This window comes from Mesocricetus auratus, unplaced genomic scaffold, assembly GCF_017639785.1.
Source record: "Mesocricetus auratus isolate SY011 unplaced genomic scaffold, BCM_Maur_2.0 Super-Scaffold_100010, whole genome shotgun sequence".
NCBI classification, from domain to species: domain Eukaryota; kingdom Metazoa; phylum Chordata; class Mammalia; order Rodentia; family Cricetidae; genus Mesocricetus; species Mesocricetus auratus.
In genome coordinates, this window is record NW_024429194.1 from 46,922,587 (window position 1) to 46,943,872 (window position 21,286).

The 21,286-nt window shown below is 38.8% G+C and overlaps 1 protein-coding gene across 1 annotated transcript in view; it reads right to left on the reverse strand.

The window, feature by feature from the left end:
- Positions 1-660: 660 nt before the first annotated feature.
- The window catches only part of Cd28 (CD28 molecule), a 29,166-nt gene continuing 8,540 nt past the window's right edge, over positions 661-21,286 (reverse strand). Inside the window, exons 2-4 of the mRNA XM_013113684.3 lie at positions 11,188-11,544; positions 9,048-9,163; positions 661-4,297 (exon numbers count right to left, since the gene is read on the reverse strand). Of these exons, the coding sequence (XP_012969138.2) occupies positions 4,169-4,297; positions 9,048-9,163; positions 11,188-11,544 (602 nt within the window). The 3' untranslated portion in view covers positions 661-4,168. The remainder of the gene's footprint in view (positions 4,298-9,047; positions 9,164-11,187; positions 11,545-21,286) is intronic.

A 21,286-nucleotide genomic window follows, 5' to 3' on the forward strand; every position in this document is an offset into this window, starting at 1 on the left:
AGAAAAGACTGAAAAAGGGGAGGACATGAAAATGAGAGGGGGATGCATTAGAGACTATCCGGGGGGGGACATGGTGGGGAGGAGTTAGTATTGGTACTATCAAGACACATCATATACATATGTACAATTGTCAACAAATAAGTTATTTTTATTTATTGACTTTATGTGTATGGATGTTTTGTCTAAATGTATGTTAGCTGCACCACGAGAGTTCCTGGTGTCCATGGAGGCCAGAAGAGCATATCAGATATAGTTCCTGGGAATAAAACTCAGGGCCTCTGGAAGAGCACCTCATGCTCTTAACCACTGAGCCATCTCCCCATTAACAAATAAAGTTATCCAAAAATAAAAACAAAATAAAATAAAACATTACCAACACTCTATTAAGAAAAAATGTGGGAACTTTAAATGGAAAATCAACTTAATCCTGATAGTTTTGTTTATAATAACTTTTTTAGAATGCTTCTAACTGTATTTATTTTTCAGATTGCACAAAAATTTGTAAACTGTAAATGAACTTATTAAATTAGATGTTCTTTGACCAAATTTCTTTGTGTACGCTTTACCTCTTGTGTCTATAATAAGAAGTGGAAGACAGAAGAGATTCTTTCCTTCTCAGAGTGTGCTTAGATCATTCAGACTCACCATCAATTCATAAGCCCATGTGAAATCCATTTATTCAGCCAATAAATACTTATTGCATGCTACACATTATTCTAGGCACTGGAAATACAGAAAAAAAAGCAAATGGAGTTCTTTCCCTATGGAGATCCAGTCTAGATTAGAAAAATAATCAGTAAACCAATAAATAAGGAAAATATCTAGTATATGAGATGGTAACATGTTATAGAGAAAATAAACAAGGTGAGAAGACAAGTTATAAAGGTAATTAACTACAGCTGAAAGTAACATTTAAGCCAATGTGTCAAGGAAGTAAGAGCAAACTAAGTAGATATCTAGGAAATAACATTCTAGACAGAGAAAAGAGTATGTGTAAAGTCCCTGATAAGGGAACAAGCCTTTGATATTTGCATTAACATATCAGTGAGAGATTGATTTAAGCTTCATCTGGTCTTGCAAATAGCACAAACTCAGTCAGCTAAGTCCTGAAAGAATCCATGCCATTGTGTTTTACCTGGGTTCATGGTGACTAATTGGAAGTGAGTACTGTGCTTTCAGGCCCATCTCATGTAGTTGAACTTAACATTTATAGGAGATAATGTAAGTCCACTGGAGTTCCCACATGGCAGTACAGAGACTGGGGTGAGGGATCAGACAACCATCTGACCATCAGTAAGCCTATTAGAATAGCCATGCAAATTAGTGGCTCAGTTAGTTGACTAAATGATTGAAGAACTAAATGATGGAAGGCTCAGTTGAGCTATAGCTGTCCCATAGCAGACATATCAGACAGGGCACATGGATAAAGTCAGCCTGATATCTCAAGGGATGGGAAACATTGGCCGATTGATAAACTGCTACTGAAGCCAAGCAAAGAAACCACTAGTTGTATTTCTTTCAAGAGAAACCAATGTTTGAAAATCTGGAGAGAGAAATAGAGGCAGAGTCAGGGGATGGGGAGGCATACAAATGAGAGAGAGAGAGAGAGAGAGAGAGAGAGAGAGAGAGAGAGAGAGAGAGAGAGAGAGTCAGTGGAGCGGGGAGACACACACAAGAGAGAGAGAGAATACAGAGATGTAAAAAGACTCATGATACACTCTTTCAAATAGCAAAATATCTTCGGATTCCTTGCCAACCATCCTGAGGACAACATTAAAGCACAAGTTTAAAACAGGCACATGTTAGTGTAGTAATTTTATCATTGGATGCAGATATAAGATACACTCGGTCTCTTTAAATTGGCATGCTCAGTCCCAAATAGGTGCGCTCACAATTAAAACCTTCAGGCACACCTTTAACTCCAAGACTCTTACAATAATAGCAGCAAGTGACACAGTTTTCTTCATACATATTACATCTGAAAGGGCAAAAACATTACTCTAAACCAGTGTTTTTTAAAGCATTTGTTGGATCATACCAATAGTGAAACACCCATGACTCCTATGCATTGGTTCTGTTCAGAGTAGATATGAAAAATCTCAGATGTGATTCATCTTCAGTAACCCTCCTTTTCCAGTTAGAAAATAAAGTTATTGATTACCAAAGATCAAATCTTTCCATTAAAAAAAAAGTGTTTGTTATTTGCTATTGCCCTTTCTAAAAACTCTCCAGTGACATCATTTTTCAAATGTAATTTTACAACTGCAATTCAAGAACTATACATGTCAAAAGGCTGGCTGCAATCACAAGTGCCAGGATCAGCCATCTTTCAACACACAAGTTGGACTGATCTTGGCCTTCACTGGTTTAATTAAAGGCACAGAGTGTAAGCCAATTAAAAAAAACTATCTGAGAATGATATCGTCTGTCTAGAATTAAAAGAGTCCCATCCCTTCCTCCTTCTCATATTAAAAAAAAGTTTAAAGACCTCTTTATACACAAAAACAACAGTAGGGGCAAATGCCTTATGTTTGATTACAAGATAAACTATTGCAATTGTTTAGAAAATTATTGAAGCTGAGAGATCCTCATGAATTCAAATTTGTTACAAGCTGGGCATGATTGTGCACTCATGTAATCCCAGCACTTGGGAGTCAGAGGCAGGGGGATCACAGCAAGTTTCTTTATCTTCATTTTACAGTTGAGAAATCATAGCCTTAGATAAACAGTGACTTGCCTATGGTCATTCAACTAGTAATGGCAGGTCCTCCTGCCTCTAAAACCTCTGAATAGTTCAAAGCACTAAAAAAATGGCAAAGATTTCTGTAGACTCATTCTTTAAGGTTCCCAGATCTATTCCAATTGGCCCAAACTGGAAGCAAAGAAAAAAAGGTTCATATTCATTCCAGTATCAGGCCTTGCAGGATCTCTTGAGAACTTCAATGTTGTTCCTAAAGACACACTACAAAATGATTTTTCATGCCAGTGAATCCACAGGGTACAAAGCAGCTGAGCTCACAAAATCCTGAAACTCTGAGCCCTAGAGCTAAAAACAGTCCCTCTAAACCTTAGAGTCTAAAAGAACTTACACTGGGGCTCCCTAAGATGCTGTCTGGAAAATATCCACCTCTTTAGTATATGTCAAGAGTTGCCTCATCCCCTTCTTCAGAGAAAGCTCCCAGGAACTCATCCTGGTCACCTACTCAATGCTAACACCCTCTTTTTCACAGTATCATGACTAGTGCTATATAGATGCAATTTCAGTATTCCACTGCAGATACCCATAAGGACAACAAGGAAACCAACTCTGGGAAGTTGAAACTTAAAATGATTTGCCTATAACAAGCTACTAAACAAGTAATCCTTCATAGCATTCAGATATATTTGTATATATATTGACCTTATTTCCTCTCACATTCTTCCTGGGGTGGGGGCTATTTAGTTCTGAAATCATGTTGTGACTATTAATAATACTGAATTCCCAAGACAGGAAATGAGGAAAGCAAGTCCTGGGGGTGCTTTGAGGGCATTCCATGGGTCAAAGTGATTTAAAATGATCACAGTTCATTAAAAACATGTCCACAGCTTTCTAAACTAACAAGAAAACACTAAACAGGAACTAAGTGGCTCATTTCATGAGTGGGAAACAGTGTTTTAATTCTTTTCAAATATGTAAGTACTGTACTCTGTAACTCTAACCTATACCCACTCTAAACACCAACTTAGCCAAAGAGAAGGCTGTTCTAGCCTTCTACTCCATCTAAACATCTTTAGCTACCACACTTCACACGACTGAAAGTCACACACATGCCAGTAAGTGAGAAAGCAACCAGGGACATCCTGGAAATTGGCTTCCAAGGCAGAATGAATCCTCTAGCTTCTTGTTTTCTCTACTCTAACTTCTCAATCAAGTCGATAAATATACTAAGCTTGAGTTTGGGTCAAGGCATGCAGAATTTAACCTGTCGTGGAAGTTTCTTTAAATTCATTCCAGAGTCTCAAGAAGATCGTGATGTCAGATCAAGATGCTCTGAAACTATTAACAAAGGTGGCCCAGTAGAGGTCCCAAGTGGCCGGCTGAAAACGAGACTGTCCTTTCCTATCCAGAGCACTGGTGTTGAGCAGGTAGAGGGGCACCAGCCGGCTGGCTTCTGGATAGGGGTCCCTGTCAGGGGCTGTAGGCTGCAAAGTCTCTCGCAGGAGCGTAGGGCTGGTAATGCTTGCGCGTGGGCCCGAGTCTCCGAGGTGTCATGTTCATGTAGTCACTCTGAAGGAGTCTGTTCCTTTTGCTATTTTTCTGCAGGGGGAGAAAATGTCAATATGAAAGGACTTACAGAAGATATTATGGGAGGGGTCCTAAGACTTTGAGGTTAGTTATTAGAACATCAGCTGTCAAATGACCCATGTTCATGCTTTGGACTGTGATAATGACTAAGCAGAGCCTGGATACCAGTCTACTAAAAATCTACAGGAAGCTGTTTTATAGAAATGGGTCCATTACTCTCAAAGTTGTCATCCAATCCCAAGCCCAAGAGCAAACTTAAGAACATATTCATCATTGATATTTAAACACATTTGAAAGCCCTTCCTTTTTGGAAAAGTTAAGTATTCACTAAGTAAATTATTTTCCACAATTAACAAAAAAAAACGCTGTCAGTTCTTTCAGGATCTGAAATAATAATTATAAATTTATGTCAGTAGAGGCCAAATAAATAAGGGTCTCTAGTTCCGGTTCTGAATACTACATTCCTATTCCCTATGTGTGCATATTTCTGCAAAGGCAATAAAGTCACCCACCACTGTTCCCTAGGCTTAGTAACATCTGGATGAAATTCTACCAGGAGCAGAGAAAGAGGAATGACACTGAACCTGGAGCTAGAGTTAACACTTTGAATCTTGGCCAAGTTTTTGACTGCGGATTAGGAGCATCATTGCTGATCAATGTGATGGTAACGTTTTCATTTTGACAAAAGACTCATAAAGCTGTCAAAAGCAGAAAACCATGTGGACTGTCTATTACAGAATTCTATTATGGATTTTCTACTATGAAAAAGACAATGCCTATTTCTAAGCACATAGGCCCAATGCACTGGACATGAGTAACAAGCTTTCCCAAATTGATAAATGAGAGTGACTGTAGCCTTAGCCTCCTTTCTACATCCAGAGGCCTCTGGCAAGCAAAGAATGCTGCTGATGCTGCCCAGGTAGGCATTTTCCGCACTGTTGCTAACCTTGAGGGTTACCCTTATAGCCTCAAAACTCTAACCCTTGCCTGTGGATACTCCACTGAAACTATAGCTTAAAGAAAGGCCTCAATAATAATAATTGAAAAAAATGTCATGACTCTGGGGTTCTCCAAATTACACACAAAGATAAAGAAAATCTGCTGTTACAATCAGCTCCCATGCTTACCCCAACGCTATTATCAGATAGAGGGTTTAGCTTGCATCATCCTGACTCTAAACTAGTAAGACAGAAATGGCTGGGAACCCAATCTAGAGCCCACAGTGCTCATGTGCACCAACAATATTCATCTATGTATGCATAGTGTACCCACCTCCCATGTCTGTGTATCTGTGTCATTTATGACATCAGGGCCACTCTACCTCTGCCCTTCCTCCTATCTCTGCCTTGCCCACTTGTTTCCTACTACAGGGCATACAGAAACAATGTGCTTAAATGGTCAAGATTCCAGGGCAGATGCTACCTCAACACATATTATCCACTCTTTGTGGTACACATTGGCAACAAGCACATTAAAAACAAACCAAACAAACAAAACCCTCCTCTAAGCTGAAAAAAGAAAGCAGTTTAACAGCTTATCTGAGTAAATAAAGAATTGAGAGTGACAGGTAGCAGCCTGAGGCAACCTAAGAAGCATTTTTCTGTGCTCAAATGCCAACAACAGGTCAAGCACAGACATGAAATCGATAGCTGTTCCTAGGAACCCAGCCTAGAAGTGGGTTAGCAGGAAGCTCTGGAAAACAGTTGACTTCTATCAAGGCACACTGCTGACCAGCCAAAAATAGGATCCCAGAAAGTGATCTAGGGGTCCCTAGATGCCTCGTTCACCAAGTTGCTTATTGGTCAAATAGCAGAAAGAGGAAAACATGAGCCCAAGGTAAAACTGTTATATCGTTCTGTGAAATGCAAATTATTTTTGTGTGCTGCATTTTGTCAGAGCACAAAGACCTGGGTTTGAGGCCCAAATAAGTGATTTTTTTTGCTAAATAAGATGGTTTGACTCCCAAAAGCGATAGATGACAAGACACATCAAGCGCTAAGACTGTCCGAGTCACAATGACCTTGTGAGATAAGCCAAAAACAGCTCTCTCAAGGCAAAAATGACTCTTACCAGGAATTATGGGGCTGCCAATGAAAAGCTCAGAACATCTCTGATAGCTGTTTTAACTCACTGAAAGTGAGAAACTTTGTCATTTTGGGTGATTCCAGTCACTTAGCAAATTACTGTCTAATTTTAGAAGCTGGCTTCATAATGCGTATTTACCATAAGTTTTAAAGTGGTTCCTGTGGGACCATTGAAAGCTAAAGCAGTTTCCAAAACTACTTTCCACGAAGCTAGTAAACTCCTTTGACCTAGGTCAACATATGACAAGGGAGCCCCTCTCCTGGAATAAGGCCATGGCACCTGGCCTTTAGATTAGGAAATTGAACTTCTCAGAGACTTAGGAAGCCACATAGCAAGCAAGAAAACCAGTAACCGCCATAGAGTAAGCCACATAGCAAGCAAGAAAACAAGCAACCACCATAGAGCAACAAGATAGCAAGAATGCACACTCTGAAGTCCAGAAGGAAGAAAGCTCTCAACTAGTAACAGCTGTAGAACCTGGGCACTATTTTCCTACTCTAAAGTTTCCTGCCACCATATCATGATTGGACATCTTGTAGAAGCCAAGTTAGGAAGATTCCCAAGATGATAGAAAGAATTCCCAGGAAAAAGCAAACACTATCTTCCCTTCTGTGTAGAAGTTATAGATTAGTCAAAAGGTAGCCTGACAAATGTCCACCTGCCCACTATGGTCTTGTGAACTACCTGAATATTGGAGAATAGTAGAGAGGCAACTTTGGATAAGAAAATAAACAATTTAAATCTAAGGCTGGATGATAGAACTTCAAAACTAAGGCTGCTCTGTCCCCCTGCCAACACTATACAGTAAAAGTAAGGTGACATCACATGGCCTGACTTCCAGAAGTCCCTGACTGTACATTGCTCACTTAAATGTATGGACTGTGCCTTGGAATGGGCATCATATCTCAAGGAGGCTTAGTTAGGTCTTTGTTTGGTTTCTATAAGATTTACCTATTTGGTAATCCAATAAACACCCACTTATTAGCAAATGGGCAGAGAATAGAAAAGAAATGCTCTTTTCCCCTTGCACACAGCACACATTTCTCATTGAAGAAATTACTTACTTGCACATTCACCCAACTTCTGGGAAAAATTCATAGGCATGTGAAATCATTGCACAAGCTGTTCTATTCCTTGTGCACAAAGAGGTTTCTAAAGAAAGGGTCCTTGCTAAGGTGGTCCCTTCTTAACAGTGAGCATATTCATCAAAATGTGTTCAAACAAGGGTGGGAAGGATGGCTCAGAGGTTAAGAGTCCTGGCCTCTCTTTCATAGAACTCAGTTTCAGTTCCCAACACCAACATGGTGGCTCAGAAATATGTGCAACTCCAATTTCTTTTTTTCCCTTTTTTAAAAAATTTAAATTAGAAACAAGCTTGTTTCACATTTCAATCCCAGCTCCCTCTCCCTCCCCTCCTCCCCATCCCTCCCCCCCCAGGCCCCCCAGGCCCCAGCCAATCTCCACTCTGATCCCCAGGTAGAGTGAGGCCCTCCATGGTGGATCTCCAGAGTCTGTCATGTCATCCAGGGCAGGGCCTAGGCCCTCCCCCCAAGAGTCCAGGCAGAGAGCATCCCTCATTGTGGGATGGGCACTCAAAGTCTATTTGTACGCCAAGGATAAATACTACCCAAGGCCCCATAGATTACCTAGGCCTCCTCACTGACACCCACATTCAGGGGGTCTGGGTCAGTCCCATGCTTTCCACACAGACATCAATCTGGGGTCCAGGAGCTCCCCCTTGTTCAGGTCAACTGTTTCTGTGCAACTCCAATGTCAAGAAATCTGATGCACTCTTTTGGCTTCCATAGGCACCAAATATACAAATGGTGCATAGATATAAATGCAGGCAAAACACTCATACACATGAAATAAAATTTTATATGTGTTCAAAAGCCAAACAGGGTGGCACACACCTATAATTCCAGCACTTGAGAGACTAAGACAGGAGGATCACTATGAGTCAAGGCCAGTCTGAATTGTATAGGAAGTTCTGGACCAATCTGGGCCACTAGTGAGACATTGTCTCAGAAAAATCAAACAAACAAAAATGTTGAAGCTTAGATCAAAACATTTAACATTGAGAAAGGTGAATATATGTATACCAAGTTTATTGCAGAATCATCTGCAGAAGCTAGTAAGTTCTGTTCAGTGGGAGAGCTCTGAACAGTCTCCCTCCCTTTATGCTTTTATAATGACAGCCTCACATAATGCAACTGCTTCAGAAGAGACAGAAAATAGGACTGACACAAGCAGACCTGTTTTCTTCTGGTTTGAATGCACATTTTCAGCAGCCTACTGTCTCCTGATTTTTGACCCTGAGCCAAAGCTCTTCATTGGCTTCAGTTGCCTAGCTTCCTGATGGGGCTTAGATTTTCTGTACTTTATGCATGCATTTATATGCTTTTGTATGCAATTATCATGTTGCAAAAACAAGGATAAGAAAGCTAGCTGCCTCTAATTTTGCACCCTAATCTCCCCCATTTAGTTTCTCATTTTTCCTGGCCACTTAGTGCCTAGAAAACAGAATTCACAGCAGACATTACTTCATATGAAGTTGAACAAACTAAAAAAAAATAACCTATTTCAACATTGCAGTATAAAAGATGCAGGCCAGAGTCTTAATATAGTCAGAGTAAGTGTGCGAGAAGTTACATAAGAGCAACGCTGCTCCTCTTACCCAGATAACGCAAAGAGCCACTGTCACTACCAAGCCATAAAGAAGCAGGACTCCAGCAGCCCCGACCAATGCCCACAACAGCGTAGGAGTTGCCTGATCAGGACAAAGATGTTTCTCTGAAAAACATGACAGAGTGGATTAAAGGACACAGCAGCAGCTGAATGCATTTCTGTCCTGAACATAAGAAAATTTAAAAGTACTAGAATATGCGAAACACTACCATCTTAGATGATCTCCTCTTGCTCTTTGGGACCTATTCAAGCCCACCACTGACCCACAACCTTGTCAGCATACAAGACCAAGGCTGAAAACCATTGCTTTAGAGTGGCACAATGGTGGCATTGCAGTCGCTGGATCTTGTTGAACATTGTACAATTCAAAATGGCGACTTTCAATGACTTTACCCCACCTCCTTACCCCAACCAGAAGCTAACTGATCTAGACACTAAACTCTATCTTTGAAATTAAAAAATGATATAAAATGTTTTCAAACCCTAAGAAAAGTCACCAGCTTATATGGCAGTCAGAAAACTAACCTGGAAAAATTAAAAAGATAAATATCTGACTCCAATTCCAACAGCTTATCTGATGCTGAATGAGTCATATTATGTCCTTGGTATCAAAAAGGGGATGGAAAAAACCATTCAGCTCTATTGAAAATTATAACTAGAAAGAAAACTTTACAGCTCATTGAAATGTATAGACTTTGGGTTTGATTATTTTTGATGCATGACATTTTCTATTTGCAAGTTCTTTATAATTAAGTTGTAATAAAAGTACATAAATGAAAAGAATACCAACAAGTCTCTAGTCCATGAAGTTTTAATCCAGGCTTCACATTAGAATTTTCTGACAAGATCTGAAAGCAATATCTAGTTCTCCTTTCTCAAGCTACATTGATTAAGTCAGAAGCTCAAAGTTGAGGGCAAGCATTTTTTGGTTTACCTGCTTAGGTTTATAATATACAGAAATAGCAGAAGTTGAAAGCTGTTGAGTACAGAATCATGGGTGTCTTTTCTAGTTCTCCCAAATGTACATATGTGTATACATACACATATAATACTAGCCTAAATAATATATCATTCATATGGAAGAAATGGTTTGTTCTTGGCTTCCAAAATAGCATCTTTTTTATCCTTTGTCTTAATCTAATCAAAATATTTTTGTCTGAGCATTATTGATATTAGAAATCTGAATTCTCACATAAATTGCCTCTCTCTTTGCCAGAATACAAAAGCTACTCTGCCATATTAAGATAATAATTATTTCCTTGTTTAGTATTTGATTTTTCTCAAGGACAGCTTTGTTTTGGCATAAAAAGAAAATGCATTCATTGCAATTGTGCTAGAACTGAATATAAAATGGAGCATATGTTTTCTTATTTATCACTCTGTGGGAAGGAAAAGCTATAATATTGGCATAAACACAAAAATCTACCTGGTCTCTCTCAGTTTTATATGTTAATGCCAACAGCAAAATCCTGAGTTTGAGAATCCTATTATTTTTCTTCCCAATGTTTAGACAGAACATAATTTCAACATAAACACAGTACACTTATTGTTACTGATTCATGACTACTGCTTAATCATATTGAGTTTGGGACTATTAAAAGTTGGGTAACTTACCCAAGGTCACAAATTTCATGTTCCCTAACTTTCTATTTCAGCATCCTTTCTATGTTTTGGAAAATGGAAAGAAAATTAATGGAGGAATAACATGGATCCCTGAAAAAGAGAATTAATTTGATGTCCAACCCATTCTTCCTGAGTCCTGATCCACCAGGTTATGCTTCATCTTAGAGGATTCTATGCTCAATTTTATACCTGATCGTAGCCAAAAGGCATAAAAATAAAAAACAATCAACTTGCATTTTAATGGCGACATGACCTACTTGAATCAAGAGTAATCTTATAGGGTCTATTCCCATGGCCTGTAACTTCTTCCCTCACTCTTCCACATGTCAGTGAGGAAAGGTATAGGCATTCAAAAATATAAGCTGGCCTCATTTCTAAAGTAAAATGAAAACACGTTTAAGCATGATGTGCCTTTAAGTCTCAGATCATTGGTGAGTGTTCCAGCCTCCCCACCTACCCCAACCTCAACTTCACCATTGCCAAACACAAGTACAGTCACATGTTACCTTTCACGTGAATAATAGTTCCATTGCTCTTCTCATTGTCTAGGTAAGGAGGAGGATACATGACCTCAATTCTGCAGAAGTAAATGTCTGTTTGATTAACGTGCAGATTCCGGAGGTAGAATGTCACCGTTTCATTGTCCAGATTCCCGTCACAGTTGAAGCCCACATTTGAGTGAAACTGAAGCTGATAGGAGAAATTCCCATTCACAACACAGACTTCCACATCACTGTTCACTCCCTTGTACAGGGATGCCCGGAACTCCTTTGAAAGGAGGTTGTGAGAATACCTGCAGCTGAGGGTGACGTCATTGTTATCCACCACAAGCATGGGTGACTGCTTCACCAAAATCTTGTTTTCTGAGGGGAAAATTTTAGTTAGGATATAAGAATAATAATTCTGTTGTCCTGAAATCAAAATAAATTAATTATCCAATTGAACAGATCTCCAACAAAGTTAGTCTCTTGGCAGATAAAGATATAATAGCTCTTCTTGGAGGGATAACTATATCAAAAGTTTTAAAGTTTATATTTCAGTAATGTTGGCATCCTCTTTTGAATGGGAAAATGGAGCGTGTTTCCACCTGGAAGGCAAAATGTGACCTTTTGTCAGCACTGAGCACCACAGCTACGCACTAGGAATTTTTGAATCAATCTGAGATTCCTAAGATGTTAATCAGGCATTGGGTTGATTTCCTGATTAAGTGATATACTTGGAAACAGCCCAAAAGCCCAACATGGTACCCAGATGAGTTTGTTTTCGACTGTGTGACAGGTTTCTATAAAAAGGATTTAAAAGTTTCAGAACATTTGACTTTGCTTATTGACCAAACCAAGAGTAGGATAAAGAAGTGAGGAAACCTGTAGTGCAAGTGTTGGCTTTAATTTCTCTTCCATAGCAGATTCAGAGAATGGTCTCCCAAGAAACTTGCATGTTTGTTCTCTTAAGTCAACAAGAGTTCTATCTTTATGCAATAAACAATCAAAGATCTGGATATGGTCTAATTCAATTTCTCACTTCAAAATCGAACAAAGTGAAACCACATTATTAACTCCATTAGGGAGGAGACCACTCTGATATTTTCCACTGTGTGTGTTCCAATTTCACAAAATATAGTCCCCAGAATACAAAACTATATTCCTTTTTTAAAAATCTATTACAGTTTAAGTGTGTGTGTGTGTGTGTGTGTGTGTGTGTATGTACCACAGTACACAAGTGGAGATCAGAAGGTAACTTGCAGGAGTTGGTTCTCTCATCTACCCAGGGAGCAGGTATGGCAACAAGTGCCTACCTTGTCTTTAGATCTATATTCTTTTTCTAAAGAAGCAAGCAAACCAACAACAAAACAAAAACCAAAAAAACTTGGTCTTACTTTATAGCCTTGGCTGACTTAGAACTCCTATATAGACCAGACTGGCCTAGAAATCACAGACTCATCTAACTCTGCCTCCTGAGAATTGTAATTAACAGTGTGGGCCACCATGTCTATATATCCTGGGGTGTGGGGGATGACTGAATGAGGTCTAGAAACATGAATGGTTAATCTACAGTCATTGAAGAAATGATGAATAAAATCAGAACTGAAACCAAATGCCACACCATATAAATATCTGACCGCTTAAGCATGGAGAATCAACCTCACAGATCAAAGACCCTACACCTTTTTTTGAAACATAACCTCAATATTTTAGAAGTAAACAAATTGCTGTTTGTCTGTGAAGGACATTTAATACAAATAAAATAATTTTTGCTGGGGGGCATGCTAATAATTACCTATTTATGATTTTTTGATTGTGAGCCTAGCCTTAACAGCCGAGCAATCTCTTCAACCCCATTTATAATTTTTAAAAAGTTATTTGTACCCCAAAGCCAGCTAGAATCTGAAGTTGTTAAAAAAGATTTGTCATTTAATTTGGGATTGAATTCATAGACACAGGTGGGTTCTTTTGTTGTTGTTTTGTGTTTTTTGTTATTTGATTATTTGTTGTTTTGGGGTAGAAGGTAGCTACACATAATTAAATCTGTTTTGTCTTTTATATAGTTATCAATATAAAAGAAAACCCACATCCACACCTCTTCCAGAAATTGTGATATATTTGGTATAAGTTAAGATGGAGTTAGTATTGATACTGGGGTTTGAAATAATCTTACTGAAGTGTAATTCACACACCATAAGGTTCTCCTTTTAAAGAGTAATACTCTGGAAGTTGCGAGTATTCCATACTATCTGTTTGTAAAATATTTTCATTACATGAAAAGGAAACTCCATGCTTACTAGCTGTCACTTCCCATCATTCTCTCTCCAGCCTCTGGCAACCACTTACCTACTTCTTGTCTCTATTTGCCCATTCAAGACATTTCACATGAATGGAAACATAGTGTGTGTGTATTATTTAGTATCTGGCTTCTTTCATATCACAATTTTCAAGTTTCTTCCATGTTCCAATAAAGTTTTGTTCTATGGTTAGATAATATTCTATTGTGTAAGTATAGTACATTTTGTTTTTCCACTCAACAATGCTGCTATGAACATCTGTATAGCAGTTGAGAGGGAGGAGCTAAAAGGGAAAGGAGAGGCTGCAGCATCCAGACTCCGATGTTCATTTGGTGATTCCTGTCTGATTCAGCAGGAGACATCCTCCCAAGACTAACACATCAGAGGAAACGGATTTCCTAACATGAATTCATTGGGCAGGTCACAGTCTAGTAGGGAATAAAAAAATGTATAAACAAGCAGCTAATTTTAAGATAGTAGATAGTAACCTGCAGGTTCTGGGATCAATTGAAGAACCAATCAGATTCCCTACACATGAATACTGCTGGTCTGAGAGGTAAAAAATGATCCCTCACTGCTTGACAAATGTTTATCAGGTGAAAAAGTTAGCCCAGCTAAGACGTGTCCTTAAGTTGGGGGGATGAGGTAAGTGTGTGCATATTGATACTAAAAGTAAGTTGGTGACATGGGGAGGAGAAAAGAAAAAACAGCCAAGGAAACAGGAATTGAGAGTGAGTGTGACACTCTGGAGGGAATTACAGCTACCTCCATTCTTTCTGACCAAGGGCTAGGAAAGACAAGATTGGAGAAGCAAGCACTGCTCACCATGTAAGAGACCTTGGCCCCTCGCCTGCCAGTGATGGAGAACTAGTGAGGGCTTTAAGCAGAGAAGTAGATGTGCACAACTTTTTCATTTATGTAGGTCACTTTAGCAAAAGCGGAAGTGGTACTTTGGAGTGTACCACAGTGAAGGCGTGGAGAGTAGGCAAGATTCAGCGGCCTGCTGGGCCAGAGGTGAAGTGAGCAATGTTTATAGGCCAGCGCTTACCCAACTTGACAGTGATTGAGGTGTGGTTGAAGAGAAAAGGAAGAGTTTCAAGTGACTTCCTCAGCCACGCAGACCAAGGAACAAGTAGCTAGTTTTCTGTTTGCCCACACCTCTCTTCACTCATTTCTACTCCACTGCATTACCAGAATAGACAGATCCAAAGCCAAAGTCAAGTTCGAACATCTGGGCTACAAACAAGACAGGTTTGCAGCCTGGGGGTGGTGGTGGGAGTCAAGACACAGGATGGAAACTTTCAGAAGGAAGAGGCAGCAGTCATACTCTGAAACGGTTTGTCTTCACAAGCAGTAATATAAAAACTAGACGGTAGCTCTTTCTTCTTCCCATCACGGGGCCTCTGAGTTCAAGCCTCAGCATGGTTGGCTTTGTCCGATTTATTCTGAGCCCATTTGACCTCAGGTTACAGACTGAGAATGTTCTCACCAAAAACTCAACGGCCCTATGTAAGACTGTCACATGTCACCGTTCTGGTGACACAGCTGCCACTGAGCAAAGAAAGGGAAAATTCTTCATTTTCTGACTGTACCAGAATATTTTTGGGAAAGAGTTTGAAAACAACTATGAAAAGATGGACAATTTATCTGTAGATGTTTACTCTTCTGTGTCAACAGATAATTTTTAAATTAGCTGATGATTAAAGAGAGATGCTATATTTGAGGTAGTTTCTTATTTTGTACAAATATGTGGCTAACAGCTTCCTAGCTTAAAATTCAAGCTGATAAAACCTCTTTTTTATAAATGTTAATACCCTTTCTAGGATTTGTTCCCACTTTAATTTATTCCAAGGATTCAAAAAAGTCCACTAAGAAGCGCTGTCTGACAGGACTTCAAAAGCTACATCTGCTCAGGAAACACACTAAATGAGATAAGTTTATGTCTGGTATTAGAGAAAGATTAAAGTTATCTTAAATGATATTGATATACAGTTATTCTAAATGTGTGATCATTGTGGTTTCTAGAACATATGATACTTGTATCTTCTTTAAATGTCCCTTAAAACTGAGCACATGTGAGAAGATACAACCCTCACTCTATGGCAGCAGAGTACAAATATACAGATAAATCAAACCAAGTGACAGTGGTCAACTTGGCTATGTACTTTGGTATTTTGTTTGTTTGTTGTTGTTGTTGTTTGTTTATTTGTCAGGGAATCTGTGGTATTTCAAATAATTTAAAGGAATACTATAAAATTCAAGGACATTCCTAGGCTTAGAACAGCAGTTCTCAATCTTTGGGTCAAGACCCATTTGGGATTGAATACCAGATATCCTGCATATCAGATATTTACATTACAATTCATAAACGCAGCAGAATTACATCATGAAATAGCAATGAAAATAATTTTATGGTGGGGATCCCGAGAACCTGAGGAACTGCATTGAAGAGTCACAGCCTTAGGAAGATTGAGGACCACTGACTTAGAAGAAACTAAGAGATGCATTCAGCTTTCCTATACTGGCTTCTGTTTGAAGTTTTTCTGTTTTCCAGATCATGCTAGGAATGACCTTTCTTTCCCACTGCAAATACTTGATTCTATTTTCCTTCTTGTGAGTAGTTTACCTAGGGTACACCTACTAGAAACACTAATAGCCTCCCAACTGCATTTACCTAATGAAGTAAAAGATGCCTAAAAGAAAAAAAATAAGATTGCCTTGGCTGGTGTGTTTCTGAAAATCGGCAGGTTGTTTTGATGATGAATTTAGTGCTTTGCTTTTCAAAGCCTACCTAGCAGCTAAACGAGCTTAAGGTGTGGAGACAGGAAGCAGTAACCTCAAAACTCTTTCCCTCGCAACTCCTGCTCAACAACAGGCGACATGAAGAGTAAGATCAGAGATGAGAAGGCACTTATCTGCAGCCCATGGGCAAAGCTGTGAGAGCCAGATTTCCCACTGATAGTCTGTGAAATTTGTGGTAGAACTGGCTTCTGGAAGGTTGAAAATTGTTTGTGTTTCCAAGAGAATGGGGTGCTTACAGAAGCAACGTCTTTCCTTCTCATCAGTTCTAAGTGGGTCAATTACTGTATTTAGGAAGCAAGCTAACCTCTCTGTACAGGTGCTGTAGAGAACAATCTCTAAGGTGTAGCTCCTAACTTCAAAGAACCCAGGCCTTAAAAGGTTGTGAGCACACACACACACACACACACACACACACACACACACACACACACACCTACCTACCTACCTACCTTCCGGCTAAGCTCACTCTTGTTTTTACAAGAATATGAAGCATAAATTACAATGTAGGGAACATATTGACTTAGAATTCATGAGGCTGCAAAAGGATTTCAAAGAGTCCAAGGTTCAGGATAAATAAGTAAGCTCTCAGACTTGAGCTCAAGCCTTCCAACAGATCTTGATATTTTGTTCTTTTCCCTCTGCCACACTGCATCAAATTCTAACACAATTTCAGTGCTTGGGTCTAACATCCTCTCGAAGCTAGACTTGATGCAGAAGTCAGTATATTGGAGTTTTAAGTGAGAGCCAAAAGACTAAATTGAATGGGAAGAGGCCAGGACCAAAACAAATTTCATTTTCTCCACCATTCCAGTACTATACATAAAAAGTACTCAGCTGGAAAGAACTTGAAGATTATCTAAAGCCAACCCCTTATTTTATATAGAAGAAGCTACTGTAAACAAAGGCAATAAATGACTTTAAAACTGATGTGTAACTTTACTTGCATAGTTATAAAGATTGGTGTATTCAATCATGAATGAACAGGAAAAAAGACAACTTTGTTCATTCAACAAGACTGAATTGATTTTGTGTTCATATTCCAAGGAAGTATGTTTCCAACTAGTTCTTACTTCTCTATGGCTTTATTTTCTGTAGTCTCAGTTACCCACCATCAACTACAAACCCAAAATATTAAATGGGAAAGTTCAGATATAAGCCATTTATAATGTTGAATTTGCATCGTTCTGAGTAGGGTGGTTATCCCTTTACTCGGTGACTCTTTAGTTCCTGTGCTACCACCCCCACCAGCTAGTCATGCAGTCATTATCATATCAGCGATGGAGGTAACTCGCTACTTTTGTTTAATCAACCATCGTTTTATTTAATAATGACTTCCAGTGTAAAAATAGTGATTCTGGCGAAACTTCTATACTTAATAAAGAAAGAAAAAAATCGAATGCTGAGGTACTGAGGATATATGCTGAGGGAAAGCCATGCTAGTTTGCTGCTATACATCCAACAGCAGAAGTTGCAGTCACAGTACCTGGCAGGCTTGGTGAAGATCGGAAAGATTCATTTACAGAGTTTGTGCTATCTGTGGTTTCAGGTGTCTACTGATGGTCTTGGAACAAGTTCTCCATGGATAATGAGGGTAACTACACACAAAGGGTTTGCTCACAATTTGAGAGACTGCCCAAAGGTCATAGGTGAATCCCAGATGAGACCTACAGACAATATTATAACACAAAATGTCTCTCATAAGTAATTTCCATTTCACAAGTAGTGGATGTCCATTGTAGCTCTTCTATTTCAGTCTGACTCCTTGTACAAAAGGGATGTCAGTTAGCTCATAAAGTCACTTCTCGGTCCATATTTTAATGGGTAAATTCCTAACTAAAAATTACAGTTTTAATCATGTTTAATTTAATAATGTTCTATCTTTCCTTTTTATATCATAAGCATCATAGTGAAATAATAGGCTGGTGGACTCAAGATTGAAGGATGCACCTGGGAAGCTAAAGAAGATATTAGAAAGATATAGTGCACACAGTTAGAAACTGACTTTTCTTCCAGGAATTTTAAGGGATTCCACTTATTCCCACCACAACATTGCTATTACATTTGAAAAATGAAGTTACAGCTTCCTTGTTATGATTTTTAAAAAAGATTCTAATTGAGCAGAGTATAATGTGTTAACAACGTGCTATACAGGGACTAAAAAAGGTTTCCTACATTGAACCATATTGCACTCTAGAGTTTATGAGCCATTTGTGACGGTATCATTGACTGTCCTAGCAAGGAACTCTGTCCTGACCACAGAGCCAATTAAGTTACTGTAACTTTTCTCCGAGATTATTTTCTGTTTGAGACTAGGCTGTCCTTCAACTTCTAACCCCCTGACCACATGCTTCCTTTCAGACTCTGTATGGCACAGGGTCTCTGATGAGCAATCCAGAGCTTGCTCTGGAATCTGTAAATCAATTCGGACTCAACAGTCTGTGGCTCAGATAACTCAAACTCGAAGCTTAACTTTATTCAAATATCAAGAAAGGAAGCACAAATGGCCACGAGACTATAAAACCTTTCGTCATACTCCTTGATCTATGGTAAAAGAAAGCTGCTAATTACCTCCAGAGCTTTGGATGACCCACGACTCTGAAATTCATCTTTAAAACTTTTTAAATTTCAAAATAACTGTAGTCACTTTCTCTCATTTTCCATTGATTATTTTCTTGAAATTTTCTTCATTTTTTAAAATAAGAAATATCATGATATAAGTAAAGTATCCCCAAACCAAAAAAAAAAAAAAGAATTTGAACAGTATGATATACAGGTGTGTATATTATCTCCCTCAGGATTCCAGCAGGAAACAGTGGTCTACTCAGTCATGGGCACCAGTAGGTGGACTTGTTTATAAAAGCTGCAGCATTCAAGTTGTGAGAAAGCAGAAGCCAATGGGAACAAGGAACACTTATGGCGTGTAGCCGTGTGGCTATAACCACTCTTAGATCTGAAGAGAGGGTTTACCAGAGCCAGAAGGAAACAGAAGTGTAGTTCTGTTGATATAAACAAGCCAACCAACTATCCATGTCCAAGACTGTGTATGGCACACCTATCAACTCTATGAAGCAACCTAATTCTGGTCAATAGAACGTAATATTTTTAAGCAAAATGTAAATATCACTCAACTCAAACAATAACAAATGATTATAAGTGACAGTGAAAATAAAAACAGAAGACTGATGAATACATTTACTAAGTGAGTTACTTTAGACCATCACTGGTTTAAGCCATACCCTTAACTCTGACCTATGTTCTTATACAGGCAAACACAATAATATAGGGGACATTTGTCTTTAAAATACTGTTGTCCTATAAGCAATTATCAGAAAGTAACTCGGGGTCAAATAGTTTGGTACTAAAAAGTCCCATCTGAGTCCTGAAACATGAAACAACAGCAGACTAACTAATGTATACGCTCTGAAACAAATTTTGATTGGTCAGATATCTGAATTCTTACATAACAAAATCGTAAGTAATGGGCAGTAATGTGTTTGGTTCTTTGGAAATGGAAAGATGTAGAAGAAATCCTGTTAGGTACACAGTAATACTCCAAATACATGGATGGTGCATGAACCCTGTAGTCATTGACAGTCATAAGAAAAAAGCTTTGGTCAAAGATGGAATGACTCTGGAGGCTTCTATACAGAACAGCCTTCATCTGGACCATGAAGTCTACAGCAAATTTAGATAGGGTAAGACTAAGAAAATGATCTCCTGTAAGTGTTTGTTAAGAAGTAGCAAAGAATTTTAATTATTTAAGGAAGAAGTAGGTGAGATGTCTACACCAATCATGAGTAGTCTTTGATGACAAGAATAGGCACATGGATTTTACCAGGAAGGAAAACAGAGATTCTCCACATCTAAGGTGAGAAGGGAACCTCCTGGGGAGAGTTACCCTAGCAGTCAGGGAGGCTTTGGTTCAGTTAGGTTAAGGACAATTCAGAGACCAGTGAGAGACTGTTGTCCTAACATAGGTGAGAGCTGGCAGGGCCTGAGTTACAAAGTGGAAGCTGGGATGAAAGGGATGAGCGAAGCATTGGTGCTGGACTCAACAGATAGTGGAAACTGACATGAGTTCAAGTACCAACTAAGAAAAAGAATAGTGGCACCATTAACATGGGTAAGTGAATGAATGAAATCTATTTAGAGAAAAGAAACCGATGGATTGTTTCAGAAATGCTAGACTTAAAGGGTGGATAAAACCTCATGGAAGGAAGATCAGGAAGGAAAAAGGATAGGACTAGAGTTTAAGGAAGCTGGTCAGGGACTGAAATGTACTTAGGTCACCTGTATGGAGTGAATGGTCATTTTAAGATGTCTAGAAAGGCATTGCCTGGTCCTGAGTAATCCATCACCTCCTCTCAGGGCTACCACCATAGAACTGAAACTACTAAACACACAAACTCATAAACCTGAGAACAATGCCACCTGCCATTCAGAAGTCAACCATTGTCCTCTCATTCCCTGGAGCAAGAAGGACATCATAGCAAAGCAATTTAATTAAATGGAAGTGGTATCATGACCAAATATCACTGAATCATTCACAAAAGTCAAACTGTAGTATCCTAGGACTCAAATATAACCTTTATTCACTTTCAATACAAACATTTTAACAATAATTCAGTTTTTGAATCAAAGAAAAAACAGATATAAAGGGATTACTTACATCAATATAATATTTTTAGCCACTTTATCATGTAAGTTCACAAATGAGATTACACGGATAAAGTTAGATTGACTAACTTAATTTGACTACCTTCATATATTGTTTTCTGCATGTGTACTTTGATCTAATGGCCAGATCTTGGGAGTCCTGAGCCATCACCATTCTTAGTTCTCATTCAAAACAACTGTGTAAAGAAGACAGCAGAACATTTGTCTTATCTGTTCTGTTCTCTGTAAATATCACACCTCTAAAGACTCTGCTCAGGGCTGCTGTGGCATACACAGACTCTTCTGGGTAGGTGGCATAGCCTGGAAGTTTGGAAATAATTACTGTTTTAGTCTTTAACTTGACAGTG